At 38.1% G+C, this 23,089-nt stretch overlaps 1 protein-coding gene across 5 annotated transcripts in view; it reads left to right on the top strand.

Annotated features, from left to right (window-relative positions):
- The window catches only part of ACOX3 (acyl-CoA oxidase 3, pristanoyl), a 36,964-nt gene extending 16,110 nt beyond the window's left edge, over positions 1-20,854 (top strand). For 4 of the 5 annotated variants that reach the window (XM_065660064.1, XM_065660047.1, XM_065660056.1 and 1 more), the window contains 11 exons: positions 4,365-4,461; positions 4,863-5,045; positions 6,414-6,536; positions 8,115-8,235; positions 8,727-8,846; positions 9,525-9,638; positions 11,309-11,424; positions 14,067-14,241; positions 14,689-14,756; positions 15,440-15,526; positions 19,665-20,854. In XM_065660064.1, the coding sequence (XP_065516136.1) occupies positions 4,365-4,461; positions 4,863-5,045; positions 6,414-6,536; positions 8,115-8,235; positions 8,727-8,846; positions 9,525-9,638; positions 11,309-11,424; positions 14,067-14,241; positions 14,689-14,756; positions 15,440-15,526; positions 19,665-19,784 (1,324 nt within the window). In that variant the 3' untranslated portion in view covers positions 19,785-20,854. The remainder of the gene's footprint in view (positions 1-4,364; positions 4,462-4,862; positions 5,046-6,413; positions 6,537-8,114; positions 8,236-8,726; positions 8,847-9,524; positions 9,639-11,308; positions 11,425-14,066; positions 14,242-14,688; positions 14,757-15,439; positions 15,527-19,664) is intronic. The other variant, XM_065660072.1, reaches the window with a different exon arrangement.
- The last annotated feature ends 2,235 nt before the right edge of the window (positions 20,855-23,089 follow it).

Below are 23,089 nucleotides of genomic sequence, written 5' to 3'. Positions count from 1 at the left end.
GCTGGGACAAACATTTATGTAGCAGTATAGGGGACTCAACTAGGGAACTAGAAATGCCTGGAAACTAATCTGACAAAAAAACCCCAGCATAACTTGGCTCTCTTCAACCGGATCATTTGTCAGGTCTGGTTCACTGCAAGGCCACAGAAGAGGCTGTTCCAGTACAGGGAAAGAAACAGTACAGACATGTGAATAAGCAAATGTAGAAATCAGTCCTGCTTCTCAAATAAACAAGCTTATGCTTGTCTGTTGTCTTGTTTTTATTGTCTCGCGGCCTCTGATCAGAGTCACAAACAATTACAACAGTAATGAAGCAGCTATAAAACTAAATCTTAAAAATGCCTGTTCCTGTACTTACATTATCTGAATACAGTATTGTCAATATTTCACTCCTAGTGAACGCTAATGTCACTTTCACAGTTAAAAATTTGCAAGATAAATCTTGCAGATTTGCAATTTAGGTCAAATTATTTTTGCAGTAGAAGCATTGATGCTTCCCTGTTTTGACCTATCCACTTAGTTTTGACAGTCAAGGCTAAACACTGTATGGGTATACACAGTATTATGCACACGGCTGAGATGTAGTCACGTTGCTGAAGAGTGCTGCTTTACCTCCTCAGTTTTGTCACTCGCACGTGCCTTAAAACTGTGTAGCCAAAGGCAGTTCACAATGACAGGTACTTGGTGTTGCTAATGGGGAAAGGTAGGTTCAGATCTGGTCACACATTTGCTTTATCAACCACAGAAATACAGCCTCACATCTTCAGTGAACTTCAAACAAGCTTTTTTTTCTTCCTTATCAGAGCACTGTCAGCTCTTGACAATTGCAGGAATCTGCACATCCAAAACTCCTTGCACAACTTGCACTTAGACTACAAGAATTTTGGCATGAGCAGGTCTTTGTGTGTCCATGAAGCACATTAAGATAGGATTAGCAGGCATATAAAATGCAGTGCTACTGAGCATTACTATTACAGAGTTACATTCTTAGATTAGAGCCTTGACTGTAGAAACTAGAGCTAAAATTTTGCTTTTCCGTTTTCTCCAGCTTCTCTGTAACTCTTCTCAGCTCTAACCTTTCTGTGAGTTTCAGTCTGGAATATGTGGCTGTTCTCTTTCCTTCTGCAAGTTTTTCACCAAACCTCTCAAGTGTTATTCTTCTCAAGGTTTACTGTATCCCATAAACAGCCATGAGATCATTTCACGCTCAGCCTTCCAATACTGTTCACCTGCTTGCTGTTTCTGGCTGGAAGGGCTGAAGGAACTGTCACTGCACCATCTCTAATGTAGTCAATAACAAAAGCTGGCAGGAAAGGCATTTTAGTGAGTCTGAAATTCACCACAGCATGTTTGAGCTATTTGTACTATAGGTAACAGCTTATTAATTTAGTACTGGCAGAAGGAGCTCATAGCTGTTCCAGCTGCCTCTTTTTTATCAGTGTTACTGTACACCAGATGAACTACTCTTGCATGATTTAAAGTCATTAAGATTAACTTTGCTTGAAATATTCCCTAAACCACTGGCCGAAGGACCCAGACAAGAATTGGAATAATGCTTCATTCTGCTCAGCTAGTCTAGGTAGAAATCTATGTGATACAGGGTTTTTTACCTGTGGACTGCATGATGCAAACTTACACTTTGCTGTAGAGCCCTGTGATACATATTTAGAGTGGCAGCTATCTGTCTTTCTTGGTGAGAGGTCTTAATCTCAGATACGCTACTTGCTATGCAGAAGAGGCCCTAAGTAGGGTAGCTTTCAAACCTATGGTCTTGTCATCACCATGTGAAATGTAGCCGTTTCCCAAACTTGCTGGTACATGATATCCCCAGAACTGTGTATACAGTTCCATTATTGTAAGATAACTGCTTCAGTGCTTTAAGGAGATTTATCCCCTGAATGCATTGACAGATGTGGACCATGTCTATTCACTGTGCATTCTAGGCTAATAACCATTAGAAATGTGATCGCTGACTTCATTAAATCCTGCTATTTATTTTTAATATGTTCCAATATCAAGTTCAAATTGGCCAGTATGTCTAGCAGTTTCACACAGCAAAGTTCCTGGAGAAGGAGCGTAACAGCAGTTGGCAGTGATCTCATGAGGTCACCTAACTCCCAGGTCCTGTAAGATTCTGCTATTATTTTCAACACTGGTGCTTATAGGCAATATATCTTACTCCTTTACACATAGGAATTTTCTGTGTGATTTTTAATGGCTAGTTCTGTCTCTCTCTTTTGCTTCTTAAAGTTTTTGCCATCTTGTATGCATTTATTTTGATAGCTTACAGAAAAAAGAAGGAATATCTCTGTAATGGACAATATTAAGGGAAAAATCTAAACTTTCAAAAGCTCTTACTTGACCTATTTTGATTTTAAGAAACTAGATTGTTATATCATGATGGAAATGTATTCTGGTTCACTAGCTGTGAAAAATGTTATAAAAAGGGTATACATGTGGGTTTTAATCAAAATAATTCTAAATAAGCTTTTATGTGGTATAGAATGAGCTACGTTATATTTATGTCAGACAGATTATAATGAAACTTTCCACAAGAATTTGTGTTCTTTCCAACAAAGGATTTCTTCTGGATTAACTGTTTGGGATTGTATCACAACAGGTGAAAGTGGGTACAGCCTAGGTCATTCTGGGAGCTATTCTGTTCAGCACACATCTGCCACATGTTCAGTATTAGTAGGCTTGAATTTCCTAAAAATAGGTTATTAATATATAGATTTATATATTAGTAGATTGGAATTTGCTTTTTAAGACCTCTAGTGTTTCAAGCACATATCAATATAAGTTATTTTCTGCAACTGCAGGGTTTTGCTGAATGAATTGCACTAATCACTGCAGTGTAAACCACAAAAGGACATTGTGCCACTCTGTTCATTGTTATTACTACCATGAATCTTACTGTTCGTTACACATAGGACTAAACATGCTCCCAATATGTATTTCCAAAGAAAAGGCCCAAGAGCTGGAGGCCTTTGAAACTTCCTAATCTGTGTCCCAAAGGTTGTGTCATCTCTCTGTTAGGTCAACTCTTCCTTCAGTCTGGATTATGATTCCAGTTTTATCACCTGTTCAGTAGCTTTAGAAGTAATATTTCATGGCTTTCTTCTGTTCATCTTTTCCTACTTGGGATCGTTTCTAAACATCCATGAAGCTCCTTTACTTTCACCACTTAGGTTTCCTCTTAAAATTCTCATTTGCTCTAATGGCTTATAAAACAATGACAATGCTTAGCTGCCAATGTGCTGTGACTGGCAGGTATCGTACAAAGAAATTATCCTTCAGTAGTTAGTGTCTGCTCACCAGAACTTTGAACACATTTGTAGCTTCTTGCATTATGCTTGGATTGTAAGCTTCTAGGAGGAAGCACCTGCTTGTAGTTCTATGGATGTCACTAGGAAAAGAGAGTGCTAAACTAGGGACCTAAATCTCGCCACACTCTTCTGTAAGTAAAGTAATGAGTAATAATAATTAAAAAGCTCAAGTTCTAACATGCATGCTATTGCTTAAAAATATCGGGGTTGCAACACAGTTTTAGTTGTGATGGATTTTACTTGTGATATAGGGAACAGAGAAATTGAATTTACGCAAAAAATCTTTTTTGAATGACATTTTGTATTTTCACTGATATGAAAAAATATTAACAAAGATGAAAATCAGATTTTTTTAGAATTCTGAATTTGCTTCTGTTTTACAAAGCAGAGTCTCACTGAAACTGGCACTTCATAAATCTCTTTTTAGCATCATCAGGGCCACTGAGCAGCTGGTTCTTGGTTAGGATAGCACACTTTTCTCTATGGCTAAGTCCGAAAATACAGTGTATCTCTAAGGCTGAATAAATTTGGTATGCAGATATGTTTCCTTGGAAACAACTTGTAATTTTAAAGCACATGCAGCCATACAGGCCTTATGTAATTTATTAATGTGAAAGACCTGGCTCTCGTGAGCCTTGTTAAATAGATCAGCCTGTATTGGCAGGAAAAAGGAATTTGCTTTGATTACAAATACAGCTTTTCAAGTGCCATTAGATACTGAGGTATACGTGCATGGAGCTGATATTACCGCTACTGTGCCAAGTTGTATTGCCCGTTTGGGTGAAACAGTTCATACACTTTCCTCCTGAAGAGTACAAATAATCAGGACATTCTGCCTATTCTGAAAGACTTTGATCTCCCAGGCATACTCTCCTTAAACTACCGCCTGGCTTGATGAGCACTGTTTTCAGTTCAGTGATACGCCTGAGGTCATTGTGCGAGCGTGTCTTCATTGTGACCTTTTTTGTCTGTAATGTAGACACCTCAGACCATGTCAGGGTAGATTTTACATTACTTGTGTGTTTGTTTCAACAGGTTTGCCATGTTCCACAATGTCAGGATACCTAAAGAAAACATACTGAATACGGCTGGAGATGTCACACCTGAGGGGAAGTACTCAAGTTCAGTCAAGGTATGAATCGAGGTTATCAAGGTTTTGTTTCATTAATACAGTTCATTAAATATACAAAGGTAGAAGTAGGTTAAGAGAGGAGCATAGGCCTCTCATGTTGGGAAGTCCTAGATACCTGAACTTAGGGCTGTTGTCAATTTCACGAGATAGTCGGAATGCTGGGTTTTTAACTGCCTTTCAGGGATGTCTCAACTCACTGATTTTACTGACTTCATGCACTTTTCATTGAGTAGTTTAGAGAAACTGCTTTGAATCTTACCTGAACATCATATCTGAATGTGCCAAAGACCAACATTGGCCAATCCAGTGGGTTTCTAATCCTACTGCCAGAGTTGTAGCTTCATGGAGGATGTAAACGAAACATTAGTTTCACATTCAGTCTGTGCCTTTTATTCATTCAGGATGTTAAAGAGCGTTTTAGTGCAGCTCTGGGATCCTTGTCCACTGGCAGAATTTTCATCACGGCAATGTCCGTTACCAATCTAAAGCTTGCCCTATCAATAGCCATTCGCTTCTCAGCAGCTCGCCGTCAGTTTGGACCAACTGATGATGAAGAAATACCTGTTCTTGAATATCAAATGCAGGTAAGTACTTTGGAATTCGCATCTGCAGACTTTCGTATAATTAAACTCAGATTCAGAGCTACTGCAGATCAAAATAACGACGCTGAAGTTGGCGAAATCGAAGTTGTCTGTGTCATCTGAAGTGTCATTCCTAGTGCAGCTAGGGGGCTTCTAGACATTCTTCAATGTCTAGAACCAATGTCCAACTCAAGACATTCTCCTGGCAAGATCAGGCTTTTGACATAAGTTCTTGGAATAGCAAGCTCCCAGAACATTCTATAATAGTAACCTTTTCAGAGGAAGACTCTTCTACGCACACATGAAAGTACTGCAGATGTAAAAACTACTATTTGTGTAAAAATGTTGGTGCCTCTTTTGCTGCTATACTAATTTTCTCTTTCTTAGCCTTTATGCTTTGAAAGTATAGAACTCAATGACATTCAGTGTGGTAAAATCTAAGCACTTATTTTGAGAGGAATAGGACCAACGTTTGCAGATTTTGCAGATGAAAAACACATTTTGCTCTGAAAAAACAGAACAACAGTATGTAGGGTAATTGGGAAATAGAGAAAACTCAGCTCTGCTGAATGAGAAAGGTTAATGTATAAGAAGTGCTGAGAACAAACCTGCCCAGCTTGTCTTTGCAAAGTGGGTGTTTTTTCCCAGGTTTGCACTTAGTCTTGCAGCTTTGAAAGATTTCATGGGTTTCTAAAAACTGGTGAAAGCTGCCTTCTTTTCGCCTCTTCTGTGTAAGTCAGGGTCTGCTTCCTACTGTTCTCCGAGTCTCTGTTTTTCTGTTTTGGCTTGTTCCATGAGCTCTACTTGCTGAATACCTAATTCCCTTATTGCTCTACCACAAAAGCTTCCTCAAGCAGTTTGTCTTTTCCCATGAAGGGCTTTGAGTTGCATGGAGCAGCAAAGATGCTTTTTTCTCTGCTTCCCAGACTTGGGTTTTTTTTCCACAGAATGCAACCAACTAATACACATTCAGCACTGAACAGGCAAATGAAGCAGTTACAACCTCTGTCATGCTAGTACTGAAGAAACACATAAATCATGACTGGCCCCAGCATGCCAGACATTGTATAAACACAGGGCAAAATACATTGTAGGTCCCCAAACCTTCAGTGAACTTTTTCACTGGTTTAACGGGATGGTTATCACAAATCCATAAAATGCATAAATTACAGTAACGTAACTGTGACTTGTGTATGGTTACACTTCATTATGTTTATAGATGGTTATATTTATCTTATCTCCATAAAACAGATTTCCAATTTGAACAAAGTAAAAACAAATAGGTCAGTTCAATATTACAAGATACTTACCTATATATAACTAAAAAATGTATATTGATTTGCAATCAAATCTGTTTAATTTCTATTCTAGCAATGGCGTCTTCTTCCTTATCTGGCTGCTGCATATGCCTTAGATTATTTCTGCAAGTCCTTGTTTGAGAACTTCATAGAATTTTACGCAGGCTTATTGGCAAAGCAGAGGAGTCAGAGACAGGTGAGATATTTACATACTTCTTCTTCGCTGAGTTCTTGCTAAAATAAACTTGAAATTGTTAAATGAAGGACCTACTTAGACATCCTAGGCCATCTTAAAATCAAGATTTCACGGTATCTCAGAAATGTGGGAAATACAAAGTAGTAGTTAAAGTTGCATTCAGGAAAGCATCCAGATCAGTTTTGATGGAATGGTTAAAGTTTTATTAATTTCTGTGACATTCAAGGTTGTGTTTATCGTAAATGTGTGATGGTAATGCAAATTCAACTATATAACTTATAAATGATACCTCAGAGGGCATATATCAGAGACTCTCTGAAATGATACTGTTCTTAATTTCTGCACAGACTAGGAGTCTTACTCGAGTTCACAATTCATATTCCTGTATTAGGATAAATATTTTTGGAGAAAAAGGTTAAGACTGTTGAGTCTCAATGCTGAATTTTTCATCCACAATCATACCATTCGAAGTAAATGTCACCCCTTTACAGAGGAAATAGTTTGATCTATCTGTCTCTGCAAGGACTGATTCTCAACCAAAATAACCACAGTGTGCTTTTTTATGGAATATAAATTTGATTTATTTCTTAAATGTTCAACAGTATTAATCCTTAGGGCCTTGGTACTGCCTCTGTATTGCTAAGATCTCACTTAAACACTCAGGCTTTTTTTGAGCTAAAATACAGCTAATGAAAGATTTGTCTACTAATGCCTGGGTATTCTGATTTCTTCTTTTTGCACAAACCTCAGAAGAATCTGTTTGATGTTTTTAATTTGATATTTTACCTCTGGAGGTCTCCATTGCAGTCACTAATCTTAGGCAAAACTGTGGCTATCACAAAAGAAATCATAATGGAAAAAAATCCGGTTGTTCACAATGTTAAGAATGTAATCCTTATGAATTCCTTTGTTGTACAGGAGACCTCAAACAAACAAAACTAAAAACAAGCATTGGCAGTATCAAACCAATATCTCCAGAAACTGGAGTTCCAAACACATTTTCGTAGGAGGGCTAACAGAGTTAGTGTAAATGGAGGCTACTGTGATTCTTTGGAACTTTGGGGGGTGCATGTAAGTTTTCCTACCCTGCAAAAATTGCTGTATAATTGCTGCAAAAATTGCTATAGAAAACTATCTAAAGCAGTAAATATTATAAATATCCCCTTGCTGACTGGGGAGAGAGGGATTGCTTATGTCAAAGAGGGGATGGAAGCTTTCTCTGGACATGCCACCTTCAACCACTTCCCATCTTTGGGAGAAAAAGGTTGGCAAGCAGTGAACTATCCCATGCAGTGCACGTCAGCTGGCACATTTGAGCTAAGATACACCCGTGTGGCACAAATTATTGCTGTCCTATATAAGAAAGTTATTGCTAAAGATTTTTCAATTGTGGCAAGGTTTTTTTGGTGGCAGCAATATATATCTATACTCTACTCTCACATAGATCTCAAAAAACTTTATGTATGTATTGCCAGTAACTCTTCATTATAAAGCAGTACACATACCTATGGCCTTAATTGGGCATAAACTTAATTTGTGTAAAAGTTATTACTGATTTGTAACTTATTTTTCACACAGGTTGATTTGGGACGTGAGATTCATGCCTTATGTTCAGCCAGCAAACCACTGGCTTCTTGGACTGCTCAGCATGCAGTCCAGGAATGCCGAGAAGCTTGTGGAGGACATGGTTACCTTGCCAGTAAGTTGCAGACTACTGCATACACTGATCAGAAGGAGAATGGTTATGTTCATATGTTCTTTGAATGTTGTTGTGTCATGGTGTCTGAGTGTTGGGAATATGTTTAGAAAGGTTTTTTTCCTCATGTCCATGTTTTTAAAGCTGTTTTCATACCTGATACCACAAAAAAAAAACCACTAAACCCGTGCAGCATCTGCACCAGCATTTGGACAGACTGTATGTGTGATTCAGTCTTCCAAAAGTAATGATACAGACTTAATAAATGAAAACTCCTCTTGTAAGATGAATGGCACACTTTACTAAAATCTTTCCAATATATCCATTTTCGCAAGCTGAACAGTGAGCTTTCAAGCTCATCTATTGGTATCAATAACTATACATATAGGAATAGACAACTGTCTTGCATTTTGTCACAGAATAATTATTTAACAGCTCTTTAGCTTCCATTAATACACTGCAATATATAGAATTGTGCACTTGTTCTTATTAAGTGAACCGTCTGGGTGATATCCGAAATGACAATGACCCAAACTGCACATATGAAGGAGATAACAACGTCCTACTTCAGCAAACCAGCAACTACTTAATGGGCTGGATGAATTGCATAAGAGGTAAGTTTTCGTTGTTGAATCCTGTGCTGGACCCAACAGTGTGTACCTAATGGAATTAGGAGGCAATTTCATACTGAAAGCAATTGGCAGTAATTTAATCATTTTTTAGAGCATAAATAATGTGCTACAGACTCCATCATATGATACATTCACAATACAAAGATATTTGCTGCAAGAAATATTCTTTCTCCTAAGTCTTGCAGAAGCTAGCTATCTCTAGTTTTGCTATCCCTAGTTAGGCTAAGTAGTATCTTACTCCTTGAAAAGTGTGGTTTAGTTCAATGAACCTAGTTCAGTTATTGTAAGTCTGGGTACCCTCTCCTTATTGTACTTAAAACTGTTTGTATTGCCCAACTTGGTAGCAATATCCATTTTGTAGTTCTCTAGATCTTGTTTTCACTTTCTAGTAGTGCATTTTACGAGCATCTTACAGAACCGGAAAACTCAGCAATAGGAGTTGAATCTTATGGGGCTACCCATCACTACCGGTAGGTAGTGATGTCAGGTCTTCCAGCACTTGTCCACCAGTCCTCATTTGGCTGGACTAGGCCAGAATAAAATAAATATTAGGATCAAATTGCATCTGGCCTATCAAATGTATGCATGGCTTTGTAATAGGCTTTTAGTTCCAAAGGCTCTGATTTCTTTTCTCATAGATAATTTTCTTTGGTATTTCAGATGAAGCTCCTTTCGAATCCCCTTTGGGAACAATAAATATTTTGCAAGACTACCATCATATCCTTGGCTGGAAATTCACAGCCAATAGTGTTGAAGATTGCATGGACTCCTCAGGTAGCCTTCTGCTGTTGTTAAACTGATTCTATAATCTTAAATTCCTTTCCAGAGTAAAGGATCCATAGATTTGAGATTCAGCCTCTGCTATATGTTAGATATTTGTCCTGTTACTGTTTGCTGTATATCTTTGTGTTGCATACATTTCAGTTTACTAAGAAGATAATTTGCATTTCAAAGTATGTCCTATTGCCCCCAGCCTCAATTCTAAAATGGGGGATAGTATCAGATATTTTTCTTCCATTTTTGTTCCTCTAAAATAGCATTTGTGATCTAGGTTTGTTTGCCACTCTATTGTTGTTGTCAAGTGAAACTGTTGTAAGGAGCATTGATTGCCCCTACCTTGTATCATTAAAATACCATACATGCAATTTAGAAATATGTTGAAAGGGCTTTAAGCATACCTGCTTTTGACAGTTGCTTTTGGTTGCATAGAGAGAAATGAGTAATGGTGAAAGAAAATTCCCTGCAGTTTTCCTGGCTTACTCTGCTATAATCAAATCAAGTATGACATTAGATACTGTTCCCACTTTTATATCACTGTGAGCCCAGATTGGCCCTTGGAGGCAAAAATTAACAAAGTAGTGAGCAGATAATGAGATAGTGACAGGGCATTGGGCAAAAGTGAGTCTGTGAAGCTGAGAACATACTAGGGGAAGAAACTCCAGTCATAATGTATAAGGGGCAATCTAGCTGATTTCTAGAATTCAGTAACCACTTCAGTGCTCAAGTAATTGCAAATAAAAGCTGAACCTTGGATAATGATGCATAGTACCAAGTGAGAGTATCATAATAGCTATGGGGTAAAATCTAAATAACTTCAAATTACAAAAGCTTATAAGACAAAGACTAGCTCAAAACAAATGCTTGTTTTCTTTGTTGTTGTATGTCTCCAACTTGTGAAATCCAGGAGAGCACAAGCTGATACCTAAGCACATGTTCTCTCTTGTCTTGTAATACTTACTGTACAAGACTATAGTTTTAAAATTATCTAAATCTGTTTATTTTTCCATTCTGTTAGAAACTGGACTGTTAATTTCGGTGCCTAAATTTAGGCAGCATGTGAACACTCACATTTGCCTAAATAATATACTACATTAAATCTTAAGGTAAGACACAAACAAGCAGAATTCATGAAAGGACTTTATGCTGTAGTAGTTGTTTTGCTTAAGAGTTCCAGGCTAATCTAAAAATGTAACACATTTATGTGTTACAAAGCAGGTCATTTAAATGTGATTACATTTAGCCACTTTTGCAAGGCTAGCAGTCCTGGGCTTCCACTAAATGTGGACTACTTTCTGTTCTTGTATTCTCCAAAGCAACTTAGTGCCTTGCAGACCTAACTCTTAATATGGGAAGAAAATAATAACCTGAAAATATTTGATCGAGCCTGAAATCTAAATTGGGCTGTGGATTTACCTTGTCTTTTAGCTTGGAGTCAGTTTGAGCTAGTGTATGGTCAGGCATGGTATGTCTTCACTCCGCAGTTACAATCTGATTAGTTTACCCAGGTGTTATTTATTGCATATACAGTAATGCGCAATGTGTCATGTTGGTTAATGTACACTTTCATCTTGGATAACAAAAACTGAGACTGCAGTAGAATCCTCATGTGAGTTCTTGCATTATAAATGTGAAGGTTAAGGATTTTGGTTATCTCTTTTTCACAGTTCCTTTAGCAGCATATAAATGGCTGGTTTGCTACCTGCTCAAAGAAAGTGACCTAAAGCTCAGGAAGGAGAAGCAGTCTGGGCGAAGTGATTTTGAGGCAAAAAACAACTGTCAGGTAATACTTGTTCAGCTTTCTTATTTTATTTACTTGTTTTCATCCAAGCTTGTCAGATCCTCTTAATTTTACATTCTTGTGTCAAGTGTCATTTCTTCAAGCATAAAGTCAACTAACTAACTAGTAAAATGTAATACCTATCCATTGTATAGAACATGATAGCAGGAGGACGGTAACCATTAGCAGAAGTCTTCCAGGACATATTCCCATTCAGAAAAGTTGCAGGCATGTGCTGTGTTGTGTCTGTAATTTTGGTAGCAACTTCTGAAGACTAAATCTACTACTATTAAATCTACTGCAGCATGTGATTATTACATCTCCATATGCTCTTGTGGCCAAATACATACTGTAGGAAAGAATCTTGCTCTGGCAGGTAGGTAAACTAGATGACCTAATAGGTCTTTTCCATCTCTAATTTCTATAGTGCAAAGTACTCATGAAAGATACCAAACTGACAGTGTTGGAACCTGAAAAGGAAACATTGACAATCTACATATAGCAGATCCACTCTCTCACCAGGGAGTTTTAACAGCTAGGATGGCTTAACTCCAAATTTCAGTGTATATCGCCATGCTCCCCAAATTCTTCCATTAATTCCATGAGAAAATCTGTCTCACATCCAAGGAAAGAACACTTGTCATTTGTCACCGAGGAGAGAGATCTGTTCCCTGAAGATGGCCAGTGTCATTCGCCTTATCTGCAAAGCTCATTAAAAACAGGAAGGAATATTCCACTCTGCACCTAGAAAGAGCCAGCTTAGCTTCAGCTAGGGGATGGTCTGTGTGAAACCACTGCTTAGAGTGGAAGAAACCTTTCCTGGTTTTTACCCTAGAAGCAGATTATTAGAGAAACTCCTCGGGGTCAAATTCAGAATGTGAATTGCCAGGAATTCAAGTCTGATTGCCTGACAGTTGGCCAGCTCTTGGGAGGCTGGTGCCAGGGCCAGTGTGTTAGAGAACGCTTTGCACAGAAGTATGAAGGTTCTCTTTTATGTTCAGATGTGCTAAAATTTACTTAGGCACACAATTGCTTTTGTGATAGGCATTGATCTACCTTAGGTCATTAGCTTTTCTTCCTACAATTCATCTTCAGGACAGTGGGAATTTTTGTTTTAAATGGCATGCCTCAAAAACATCTGAAAATGATTTGCAAACTTTGCTTTAAATATGTATGCATATTTGATTTAAAACTTTCTGGGCATGAAGGAGCACTTTTCTGTCAGCCCAGTGGCTGACTAGTATATAATATTTGTTCCTGCTGTGGGAGATCTGGAAGAGATTCATAGCTTATCCCAAGGTTATTTTGGTTTGGGGATGGCTTGATAGAAACAATACAGAAGTGCAAACAAAGGTAAAGAAGGGAGTAGAATTATAGCACAGAAGAATAGGCACTTAATGCTTCATTTGGGATGTTAAGATTTATTTCATTCTGACTAGGCAGTTGACATTCATATCTAAAAAAGTCCATCTAGCAAGGGGGAAGTCCTTCGTAAACCTGCAGGGGATAGCTGTGCATTTTGAAGTTCATGCTTGTATCTGAGCTTGAACATAAGTATGTCACTGAACATCTGTCGAGAGAGATGGTGATCTTTGAAATATGCCTTTTTTAAATGCCACAGTGGATTTAAGTGCAAAGATGATACCAATATTTAAAATAAAGAAAGGAAAACTAATCAACTAATTCTAAATAAAACAAAACAAGTGAAAAACCCCAAACAAACAACCCCACACCTAAACATATAGGCTAAAACCAAACACCAGGTTACAGAATTGGAACATATTGGCCACAACAGTAGCAGTTTCTTATTCCCTTCTGTTCACTGACTAGAATGTTTTCAGTCAGCAGTCTTTTGTGATAGGACATATGCCATGATCCTGCAAAGGTGGAATATATAAAAGTGGACACGTATTCCCATGCGAGTACAGTTCCTTAAGGTTTTATACTTCATTGGAACTAGATGATCTTGAGGTCCTTTCCAACCCTAACTATTCTATGATTCTATATTGACAGTAACTGGTGGTTTGCCTTTCTGATCAGAGAGTTGGCAAGGATTAGTTGGATAGTTCTTTCAAAACATATTGCAATCTATTGTGATCCATAAACAGAATCCACTCATGCTAACATGATCAGATTGTTTATTATTTGAAGGGACTGTAATATGTTTTCAATAGGTTACTGAACCACTTTGCAGATTTTATCTTCTTCATAAAGCTGTGTATAATATTAAATGAATGTAAACCTGCAATGGTTTACACTGGTCTTCTTCAACAAACCTGATTTGTCATGGTCTTCTCTCTGATGAAGAGATCCCTGTCTGGGTGTAGCTGCCAAATTGCACTAGTAATGCGTGTACAATTTGTGCTGCCTTTGGTATAAGTCAGTACTCAAACTGGAACACAGTAGAAAATTTGGATCTGATTTCTGGAAGGCATTTCATGATGAGTTTCATGACTAGCCTTTGCAAAGACATTGTAGATGGTTTTCTCCTAGAGTTTCTTCTTAGACTTTCTTTAGTCTCAAGATAGATCACCAGATCTAAATCAACAAATCTCCACTAACTTCAAAAGAGCAATGCAGTTTTGTACCAGCTGAGGATTGGTTTCTTGTATTTTGTCACTCAGTGATCTTTTCTGTTTCCTAAGGTGTACTACTGTCGATCATTAGCCATTGCTTTTATTGAGCAAGCAGTCTTACAAAGATACCATGACTACACTCATGATCCCAGCATACCATCTACTCTACAGCCAGTGCTTAAGAAACTCAGTGCTCTCTATGGACTCTGGTCTTTAAGTAAACATCTGGCTGTGCTGTACCAAGGTGAGATCAGCTCCCTGAATGTACTGTGTATGTCAATTTATAAAAGTCTTTTGGCAGGGGAAAGAATCCTAATTAGGATTTAGATTAGAGCATTTTCTTTTTGCCTGTGTAATAAGAAACAATTATTCAGGGTAAAATTTTCAGAAGCAGGAATCTGGAGTCACAAAATAACCGAGAAGACTCTTACCTCAGAGATGATGGAGGGCTCACAGGTTTTGCTGTGATTTAGTGCTTGGGGGACAGTATAAGGGATAGGCACCAAGATGCTGTAGTGTAGCTTGTTAGTGGAAAAGGCTCCAAATGTCTTAGATCAATGATTTTGCAGCCAACTCCAGTTACACAGCAGCATCTATTTAGTTGCATGGAAACTGAACTAATAAACTTCTTTGTAAAAGGACTGTATCAGAGTAACTGTAACTGGCATAAGCTTTGTGAATGTATTTGCAGGTGGCTATGCTTCAGGTGAACAAGCTGGTAAATTTATTCAGAATGCCATTCTAGAGCTCTGCTACAGGGTAAGCCCTGATTATTGTTTGTTGTGATTAAATAATGATACAGTATATGAATGATGAAAAAGGGATATATCGATTATTCTGTACTTCAAGGGTAAATTAGCAATATATTACATCAGTAGTTTCTGAATAACTTCCTGTAAAATTTAGTAACTCATTGGCCCTGAATCTAGTCCTAGTTTATTTATCCAAAACTGAAAAGAATATATAGCTTACAAAATAGCACTCATTTGTGTTATTTTATATATAACATAATCATTTGTGGCCTTACAATCTTAATTGGAAAGCCAGTGAAATACTGCAGTCCAGTTCTATAATTTTTTTCTATTTATTTTATGTTAACTCATGAATTCTTTTTCTTAACAATGGTTTGTATTCTTCACGGGTAACCAAATTTCAAAGAATCTGGTCATTGTTTTTAAAGTTCAAAAATATGGGGTTTTATGTATGTAAAGAGTACCATCTTGATTAAAATGTGGTTTTAAACCATATTTTAGGAGGGAGGAAAACATTTATAAATGGGTCTCTTGGCAGTTACCCTGTCAAAAGGAGATAAAAAAGCAAAATAAATCCAGACTTCTTGCATGGATTCTTTATGAAAATAATCTTTATGCCACTCTCTAGTTCACAGGTAACCTCAGACAACTACAGAAGTTGCCAAATGCATGTTTTCTCTTTTTAAACAGCTGAAAGATGATGCAGTTGCCCTGGTTGATGTCTTTGCTCCTCCAGACTTCATCCTCAACTCTCCCATTGCTAAAGCTAGTGGAGAGGTAAGAAAATCCATTTTGTAAATTGTAAGTTTAATCATTAAGAAGAGTATTGCCTTTAAATAGCCATAACACTTAACAGCTACAAAAGATAAGAAAGACACTTTTTCAGTGGAAAGTACTAGAGTTAAATTGATGTCATCAGAAAATAACATTTTGCATTTGCTGGAGGTAGTCTTCGATGGGAAATTCATGCAGCATTTCTTTAATTTGCTCTTGTGGGCATCTGTGCTGCTGAACAACAACAAAATTATACCACCTCCTAAGATTCCTTAAGTAGTAGCATGTCTTTAGTATACAGCTTAATAACTTGGAGATGTAGTAAGGTGTATTTCTTCTCTGCCTAGGACTTTTGTTGACCTTATTGGTATTCACATTACACCCAGTTTGTGTGATGTGCATGTAAATGGTGTAGAAATTACTTCTTTCTTTTAATTCTTCATAAAATGTGTATTTTAATAAGAGAAAGAAAAAACTTAAAACTTGTTCCAGCTAAAAATTATGTCAGAAATTGCACAATTCTTTGAGAATTCTGTTTATCCAGTGGGAATTCTAAGATATAGAGAGTATCTTGTACTAACCAGGGACAAGATTATCCAAGGGACCTCAGTAATCTTAATACAAACTGGAAGGATGTGGTTTTGTTAGCGCCTGTCCTTGCTTTAATGAAGATACAATCCGTCCTTGCTAAGCCTGAGAGATAATTTTTTTTTTTATAGTCTAAATTACACAAAAAAAGAGTTGAATTAGGAGCATAAGAATGACCATACTGGATCCAGTTCACAGAATACTCTGTAACTGACAGAGAAGGATGGCCAAGGAGAACACTGTATGAAACAGATGAAATATTGAGGTGTTCTTTCCCTGGTGTCTCAGCTGTTGGCAGTTGGTGGTTTAAGAGATACCTCATGCTTGTACCTCATGGTTGTACTTGAATCACTCTGTTTAATAGCCACACATGTGTCTATCCTCCATTCGTTTTTCCCATCCATTTCCAAATTCAGCTGTCTTTTGGCTTCCAAGACACCATAATTTCCATAATTTAACTATGAACATTGTGAAAAAATACATCCTAGTCCCAGGCCATATATGTTTATTATCTGTGGAGGCCTTTTAATTCCTCTGACAGGCCTTACTTTACTTCTGTCTTGCCTGGTTCTGCCATATCCTTTCTGAGGTGTCATAACCAGACCTACAAGCAGGATTCAGGATGTGGTTGCACCATGGATTTGGCTATACTCAGTCATGGTCCCTCTCTGCTTTTCTTTCCTTGACATACTCAAAGATTTGTATTTCATTCCAAAGTCTCAGCAAACCAAAATTCTTGCTTGCTGGCCAACCCTACTCAGCAGGGCCAAGCCGTGGGATTACTGTTATGCAGAGACTAGTGTCATAGTACAGTAGTTTGGTTTAGTGTGGATAGACCCTGTAGAGAATCACTAGAGCCTGGGGAGACTGCCAGGATGTTTGACGGGGTTGCTGAGTCAAGTGTACTCAGTGCTCTTCAATATTCTCTGTGTCTTCACATCTAAAGTTGTCCATCGTTCCCATGGTGATCGAGCGATACAAAAGGCAGCCCAGATGTTTCTAATGAGACGCTGACCTAACAGAATGATTACTTTGGTAACACAGTCTCTACAAATAAAGGAGGAAAGGCTAGCTCTAGGTACCCAGCCATCTCAACAAGAGGACAGTGATCATCACTGAAAACTTTGTTTCCGTTTCTGTAGATTTTTGAGGATTAACTTAGTGAAAGAGGTCAAGAGGCAAGCTCTAAGAGAAGGGACATCATCTCTAAGAATGTTAAGGCTATCTGCATTGGCCAAAAGCCCATTTTTACCATTGCTCTGTCTTTAACAGAAGCTCTGAGCAGATGCTATAAGCAGGAATATAAAATATGGTGCAAGTACACAGAGATCTGTTCCTAGAATACTACTGTCTTTCTAACAGTCAGCTGGAGATTTCTTATCATCAGCTGGTAAAGCTGTCATGTAATGGATTTGGCTATCTACTCTTTGGCTCGCTCTTAACTCACATAAACAAGGAAGCCACAGGAGGCTTACTAATATTAGAGATTAATTTTAGAGATTACTATTAGGAATATAATATGAGACACATGCAGATAGGACTCTAAAAAATACTGACTTCCTTGTGTACAAATATTTGGTAAAGTTTCTTTAAATTCATTGAATCATATTGAGAAAATAATTTAAGCAGTGGTATCCAAAGCATGTTCTGCAGAATTCAGGAAGGTTTTCTGAACTGCCTTTAAGCCTGTGGTTTTCAACTGGTGTAAATATTTCCAACTGAAGTTTGAAAAAGGCTGCCAATCCCTCACTCAAAGAAAATAATGAAGCTCCTTGTCTCCTGGCTGTCTATATTTAATTCATTGCCACCTTTGCAACTTCTAAACCCCAATGCAAACGTTTTAGTTAAAATTACGGTATGATAAAGAATAGATTATCCAAGCATAACAGGGAAATTAGTTTAATTCAGGGTAACCTATGTTGTACTGCAGTGCAGTGCCTTGCACCAAAAGCCACAGATCAAGATCAGAAAAGAAGAAAAGCTTGCAAATTTGTTATGGGAAAATTTAAGCACTAAATAAGAATTCAGTCTCTTTTAAAGAAACTTTGATGGTGTGGACAGCGTTTCCCCATAGAAGCTTTGACAATTTCAGCTTAAGTATGTGAAGTTCTTGCCATATTTATTTCAAGATTAATTCTAAATTGTTAGATAATATTAAATCAAACTTGGAATGGAATAAATAGTTAACACTAGTCCATGTAGTCAAGGTAAAAATGTATTTTATATTCATTACATGGGCTGCATCAAAATGAGCGTGACCAGCAGGTCGAAGGAGGTGATCCTGCCCCTCTGCTCTTGTGAGACCTCATTTGGAGTACTGTGTGCAGTTCTGGTGTCCTCAACATAAAAAGGACATGGAACTGCTGGAACAAGTCCAGAGGAGGGCCACGAGGATGATCAGGGACTGGAGCACCTCCTGTATGAAGACAGGCTGAGAAAGTTGGGGCTGTTCAGCCTGGAGAAGAGAAGGCTGCGTGGAGACCTTCCAGTATCTGAAGGGGGCTTATAAGGATTCTGGGGAGGGACTTTTCATTAGGTACTATAGTGACAGGACAAGGGGTAGTGGGTTAAAACTTAAACAAGGGAAGTTTAGATTGGATATAAGGAAGAAATTCTTTACTGTAAGGGTGGTGAGGCACTGGAATGGGATGCCCAAGGAAGTTGTGAATGCTCCATCCCTGATGGTGTTCAGGGCTGGGATGGACAGAGTAGGGCTTCCCTGCACCTGGCAAGGGGAGGTTGGAGCTAGATGACCTTAAGGTCCTTTCCAACCCTTACTATTCTATGATTCTGTGATACAGGGCCAAGGCATCTTTTGCTGTTGAAGAAAGGCTTTTCACTTCATTTCACCAACTGCTTTTGTACTACCTTAATATGATATACTGTACTGCAGCTTACTGCTGAATATAAGGCCTTTCTTTCCTTATATTTCTATGATGTTATTTAAAGTTTTAAGCTTCAGTTAATTAGGAACTGCCAAATATTGCTAAAATTATACTTTTGCAGAATTTACTTCCCATGTGTTTTTTTTAAACTGTTCCACATAAAATTGCAAATTGATGAAGATGATGAATTAACAATCTGCTTATGAGAGAAGAATTTCTTAGGCTCAAATTGAACAGGTCACATCTGGGAGAGAAGTTATGTTACTTTCCAGAAATGTGTTGAAATAAAGGTAAAACCAGACATGCACGACTACTTTCAGACACAGTCTTCGGGTTTGGACAGAACAAAGATTAGCTTAATAGAACCTGGTTTCCAAATTCCTACCTTTGATAACACAACTTATGTCGAGTTGGAAACAAGAAATTGTAAAGGTTACTGTTTTCCTGCTCTCATGCCAAGGATGGTCTAAATGATTTTCACAGATACCTGATTACTGTACTTACAAATTTTGTGTTTATTCTTTCCTGTACATAATTGCTCACATTTGTTATCTAGAAATTCAATCAAAATGCCATTTTTAACCAATAAGTTAGATAATTTCTCTTACAGAATTTTTCTTTGGTTTATTTTCCATATGAATTAATCCTTTTTTATTATTCTTTTGCAGATATATAAAAGTATGTGGGCAGAGATCCTTCAAGGCAGCAAAACTCTGAACAGACCTTCATGGTGGGCAGAATTATGTATTAATAAACCTGTTATAGGCAGGCTGAGGTCAAAATTGTAAACCAAACAGATTGCAAGAGGCTGGATGGTCCCAAGATGGATACTTATTTCAAACATCAGGAGGAAATGAGACCATATGTCGAACACTGAAAATGAAGGAGATTTTCATAGACAAATGCCAAGTTTTAAAGTAACTTTGAAATCAATTCCAACTTGGTCTCAGGCACTGTTAACATAATAATGACAGGAGCAAGAGCAGAACATACAGTCACAGAATGAATCATAGAATGATTTGAGTTGGAAGGGGCCTTAAAGAGCATCTGGTTCCAAGCCCCTGCCATGGGCAGGGATACCTTCCACTAGACCAGGTTGCTCAAAGCATCTGCACACTTAATTAAATACAAAATCAAATACAAAAAATATGATGATTTATTATGATCACTGCTTTGCAAGGTTTCCATAAAAGAAATGTTCCAACCAGTCTCTTGACTTTACTGTCATATTGCAGAAGTTGAGTGATTAAAAAACATTTCCCACCAGGGATTATGAATAAGCTGAACAAAAGCAAAAAACAATTTAGGACAGGCTGTACAGAAGCTTTATTATGATCATACTGGGAGAACACAAAGATATCTCCCCCTCTGCTCCCCTGTTGTCAGCCAACTGATTGCAGAGGCCCAACCTAAATACTATTTCAGGAAAAAAAGGAAGAAAAGGTTGAGGAAGAGCAATCATTTCAATGTTAACAAAGCCAGATATCCATCCCTAGAGGGTACTCCTTAGGTAGCTTGCTAACTGCCACAATTCCAGGGAATCACACACTAAATAACATGACAATATGATGAGATGGCTCTTAGTGGAGCCTGTATTAGTGACACAGCCCATTTTATCTTAGCTCAGAAGTGGGAAGTTGGAAGCTATCATAGACTGCTGGCTTTCAATAAAGATAATTTCATAGCCAGACATCTTGGTCTTAAATGTTGATAATTTTACCGCCAGAAGTTCAAGGTCAGTTAAAGAAGAGCACCCTCAAAACACTGCAGTAAAAATAACAAGCAAAGAAAAGCCTCAAACTGATGAAACTGTTGATTATGTTGGAAAAATTAATAAAAATGATCTTGTTAAACCTTACCTCTCTGTTTTTAATGAACTTTTTTCTTTGCCGGAGATAGCCAGTGTTGCCTGTGTTCCTCCTGCCTTTATTCTTTCTTCTTTTCTAATGAGGTACCATAATTCGGGATGTCTACTTACTGAACTGTGGAAAACAGTCAAAAGTTTAGCCTTCGATTTGAACTGTTTTGCCTCTTTTAATGATGACCAATAGGTGGCATCATCCCATGGGAAAAAGTTAAAAATAGATCCATACAGCTAAATACCTATCATTAGGTATCATGGAATCATGGAGTCTCGTGATTATCTTTATTTATTTTCTGTATCAACAGACAATCCAGGAACTGTCTCCTGCTTGCATTTGTGCAGACTTGAAAGAAGTAGTCAGAGAACATTATGCGCAATACCCAGTGTGAACACCAGTATCTCTGACAGTGTGAAGGGCAAATGGGGAGGAGATGCCCCTCTACATAAAACACAGAGACCACTAGCATTGATCTTTCACTCCACATTTTGTGCTATAAATCAATCAGCAGCATTATTTTACTGTCTTACATGTGTATGATTTTGCCATCACCTCTGGCCTCTTCATAAGTGATATGGTCTTATCCTGCCTCTTTCCTTGTGGCTGGGAAACAGATTTACTGTATGTAAGTCTTGCATATAAACTGTAAGTCTTATTTATGAGGCATTTGTGGCCTAGAGGAAAAAACAAAGGTGTTTGACATGTAGCTGAAGCCACCTTTATCAAAAATAAACCCTGAGAAATCAGCGCTTTCACAGTAAAACAGAACTGAAGACCCAGGAAGCCCCAAGGATACCCACCAAACACATGACAGGATAAACAGACACCCTGTGGAAATACATCCCTGAGCTGTTCCTGCTAATCTTATTTATTATGACTAGTCAATATCCAAATTCCCTGATAAAAGCTGAGGCCCTACATGCTGATAAGGACTGTGCAAACGATTATGGAAGTGTGCTGTTTGTCCTGAAGAGCTTCTGACTTCAACTAGGGCAAGCAGTGCATCAGCAAGAACATGATTATGGGTAGGCAAAATGGGCAACTCAGTAAAATGTCACAATTCTAGACACTAATATGAGCTGTCACACAGCTTGTGCTAAGCTTAAGATTTATGGCGTCCTTGGATATCCACACAGTTAATGGCAAAAGTTAGAAGGCTGCACACCAAAGCTGAAATAAGTAAAAGCAAAGCAGGCGTGTGAGGCCTTGGGGATTTGCTCTGTATAAAACTACACGTCTCTGTACCCCAGCTGTGGGTGCCGGTGGCTCCTCACCATGACAGTTTGCAAGCTAATGCAGGTGTTCAGCAGCTGTTGGGCTTTATATGCTGCCAGCAAAGGCTATCTCCATTTACTCTCACACCCAGTACAAAGCCACAGCACAGCAAAACCTGGCTCATTCTATGGGCTAGAGCCATGCTGTACTCTATTCACAAAACTCTACTATTTTCTGTATGAATATCTGGACAACCGTTCTTTAATCAGTTATGACTATGAATTTCTGACCTGTATGTTAAGCCAGACCTGTGTAATTAAAGAAGAAAAGTATCCCCTGCCTCTGAAGTCAACAATAAGCCAAAGTTCTAGAGGTTTTCTCCATCCAGCTTAGAGCAGATGGAATTGTGTGAACTTGCAGAGCTGCAGCATGGAGGAAGAAAGATGTCATGAAATTTGGCATCCAATTATCTACTAAATCATAGGGCAATAATTCAACCACTACCACAAGATGTCATGATCATATGCAGTTTGTTGCTCTTCACAGGACATTAAAGAGGCCTCTGGCAGAACAGGAAAGTCATTTCCCTCCCGGATCACATGCCAAAGTTGGATGTGTCATTTTAGCTTGGTTGGAGAGCTGGGTCGAAGGCTGTCAAATAGCTTCAGTCCAAAACAATTTGGCCATGGGAATCTGTCCTTTCAAGCTGTCACATGAAGACACCACAAGGTTGAATCCAAGTAGGCTGAAAGATCCCTAACCTGCTGCTTCTGCTGTGCCCATGATGGTCTCTCTCCTGGTTAGTGGCATTTTTTGTCTTCATGACTTTATCAAACCATCTACCTGCCAAGGGTATTTTGAGCTGGTTTCTTCCACGATGATGTATGTCTGTTGATGTGAGTCAGTTACAGCAAAAAAGCTGTTTTCTAACAGAAAAAAAACAACCACAAAAAAACAACCACATTGGTCTTGTTCTTCAGGACCCTGAATGCACACGCTTCCCTCACTGATGTGAG

The sequence above is a fragment of the Lathamus discolor genome, chromosome 1 (assembly GCF_037157495.1).
Source record: "Lathamus discolor isolate bLatDis1 chromosome 1, bLatDis1.hap1, whole genome shotgun sequence".
NCBI classification, from domain to species: domain Eukaryota; kingdom Metazoa; phylum Chordata; class Aves; order Psittaciformes; family Psittacidae; genus Lathamus; species Lathamus discolor.
Note: the sequence above shows the minus strand (reverse complement) of the source record. Positions and strands in the feature narration are given on the sequence as shown.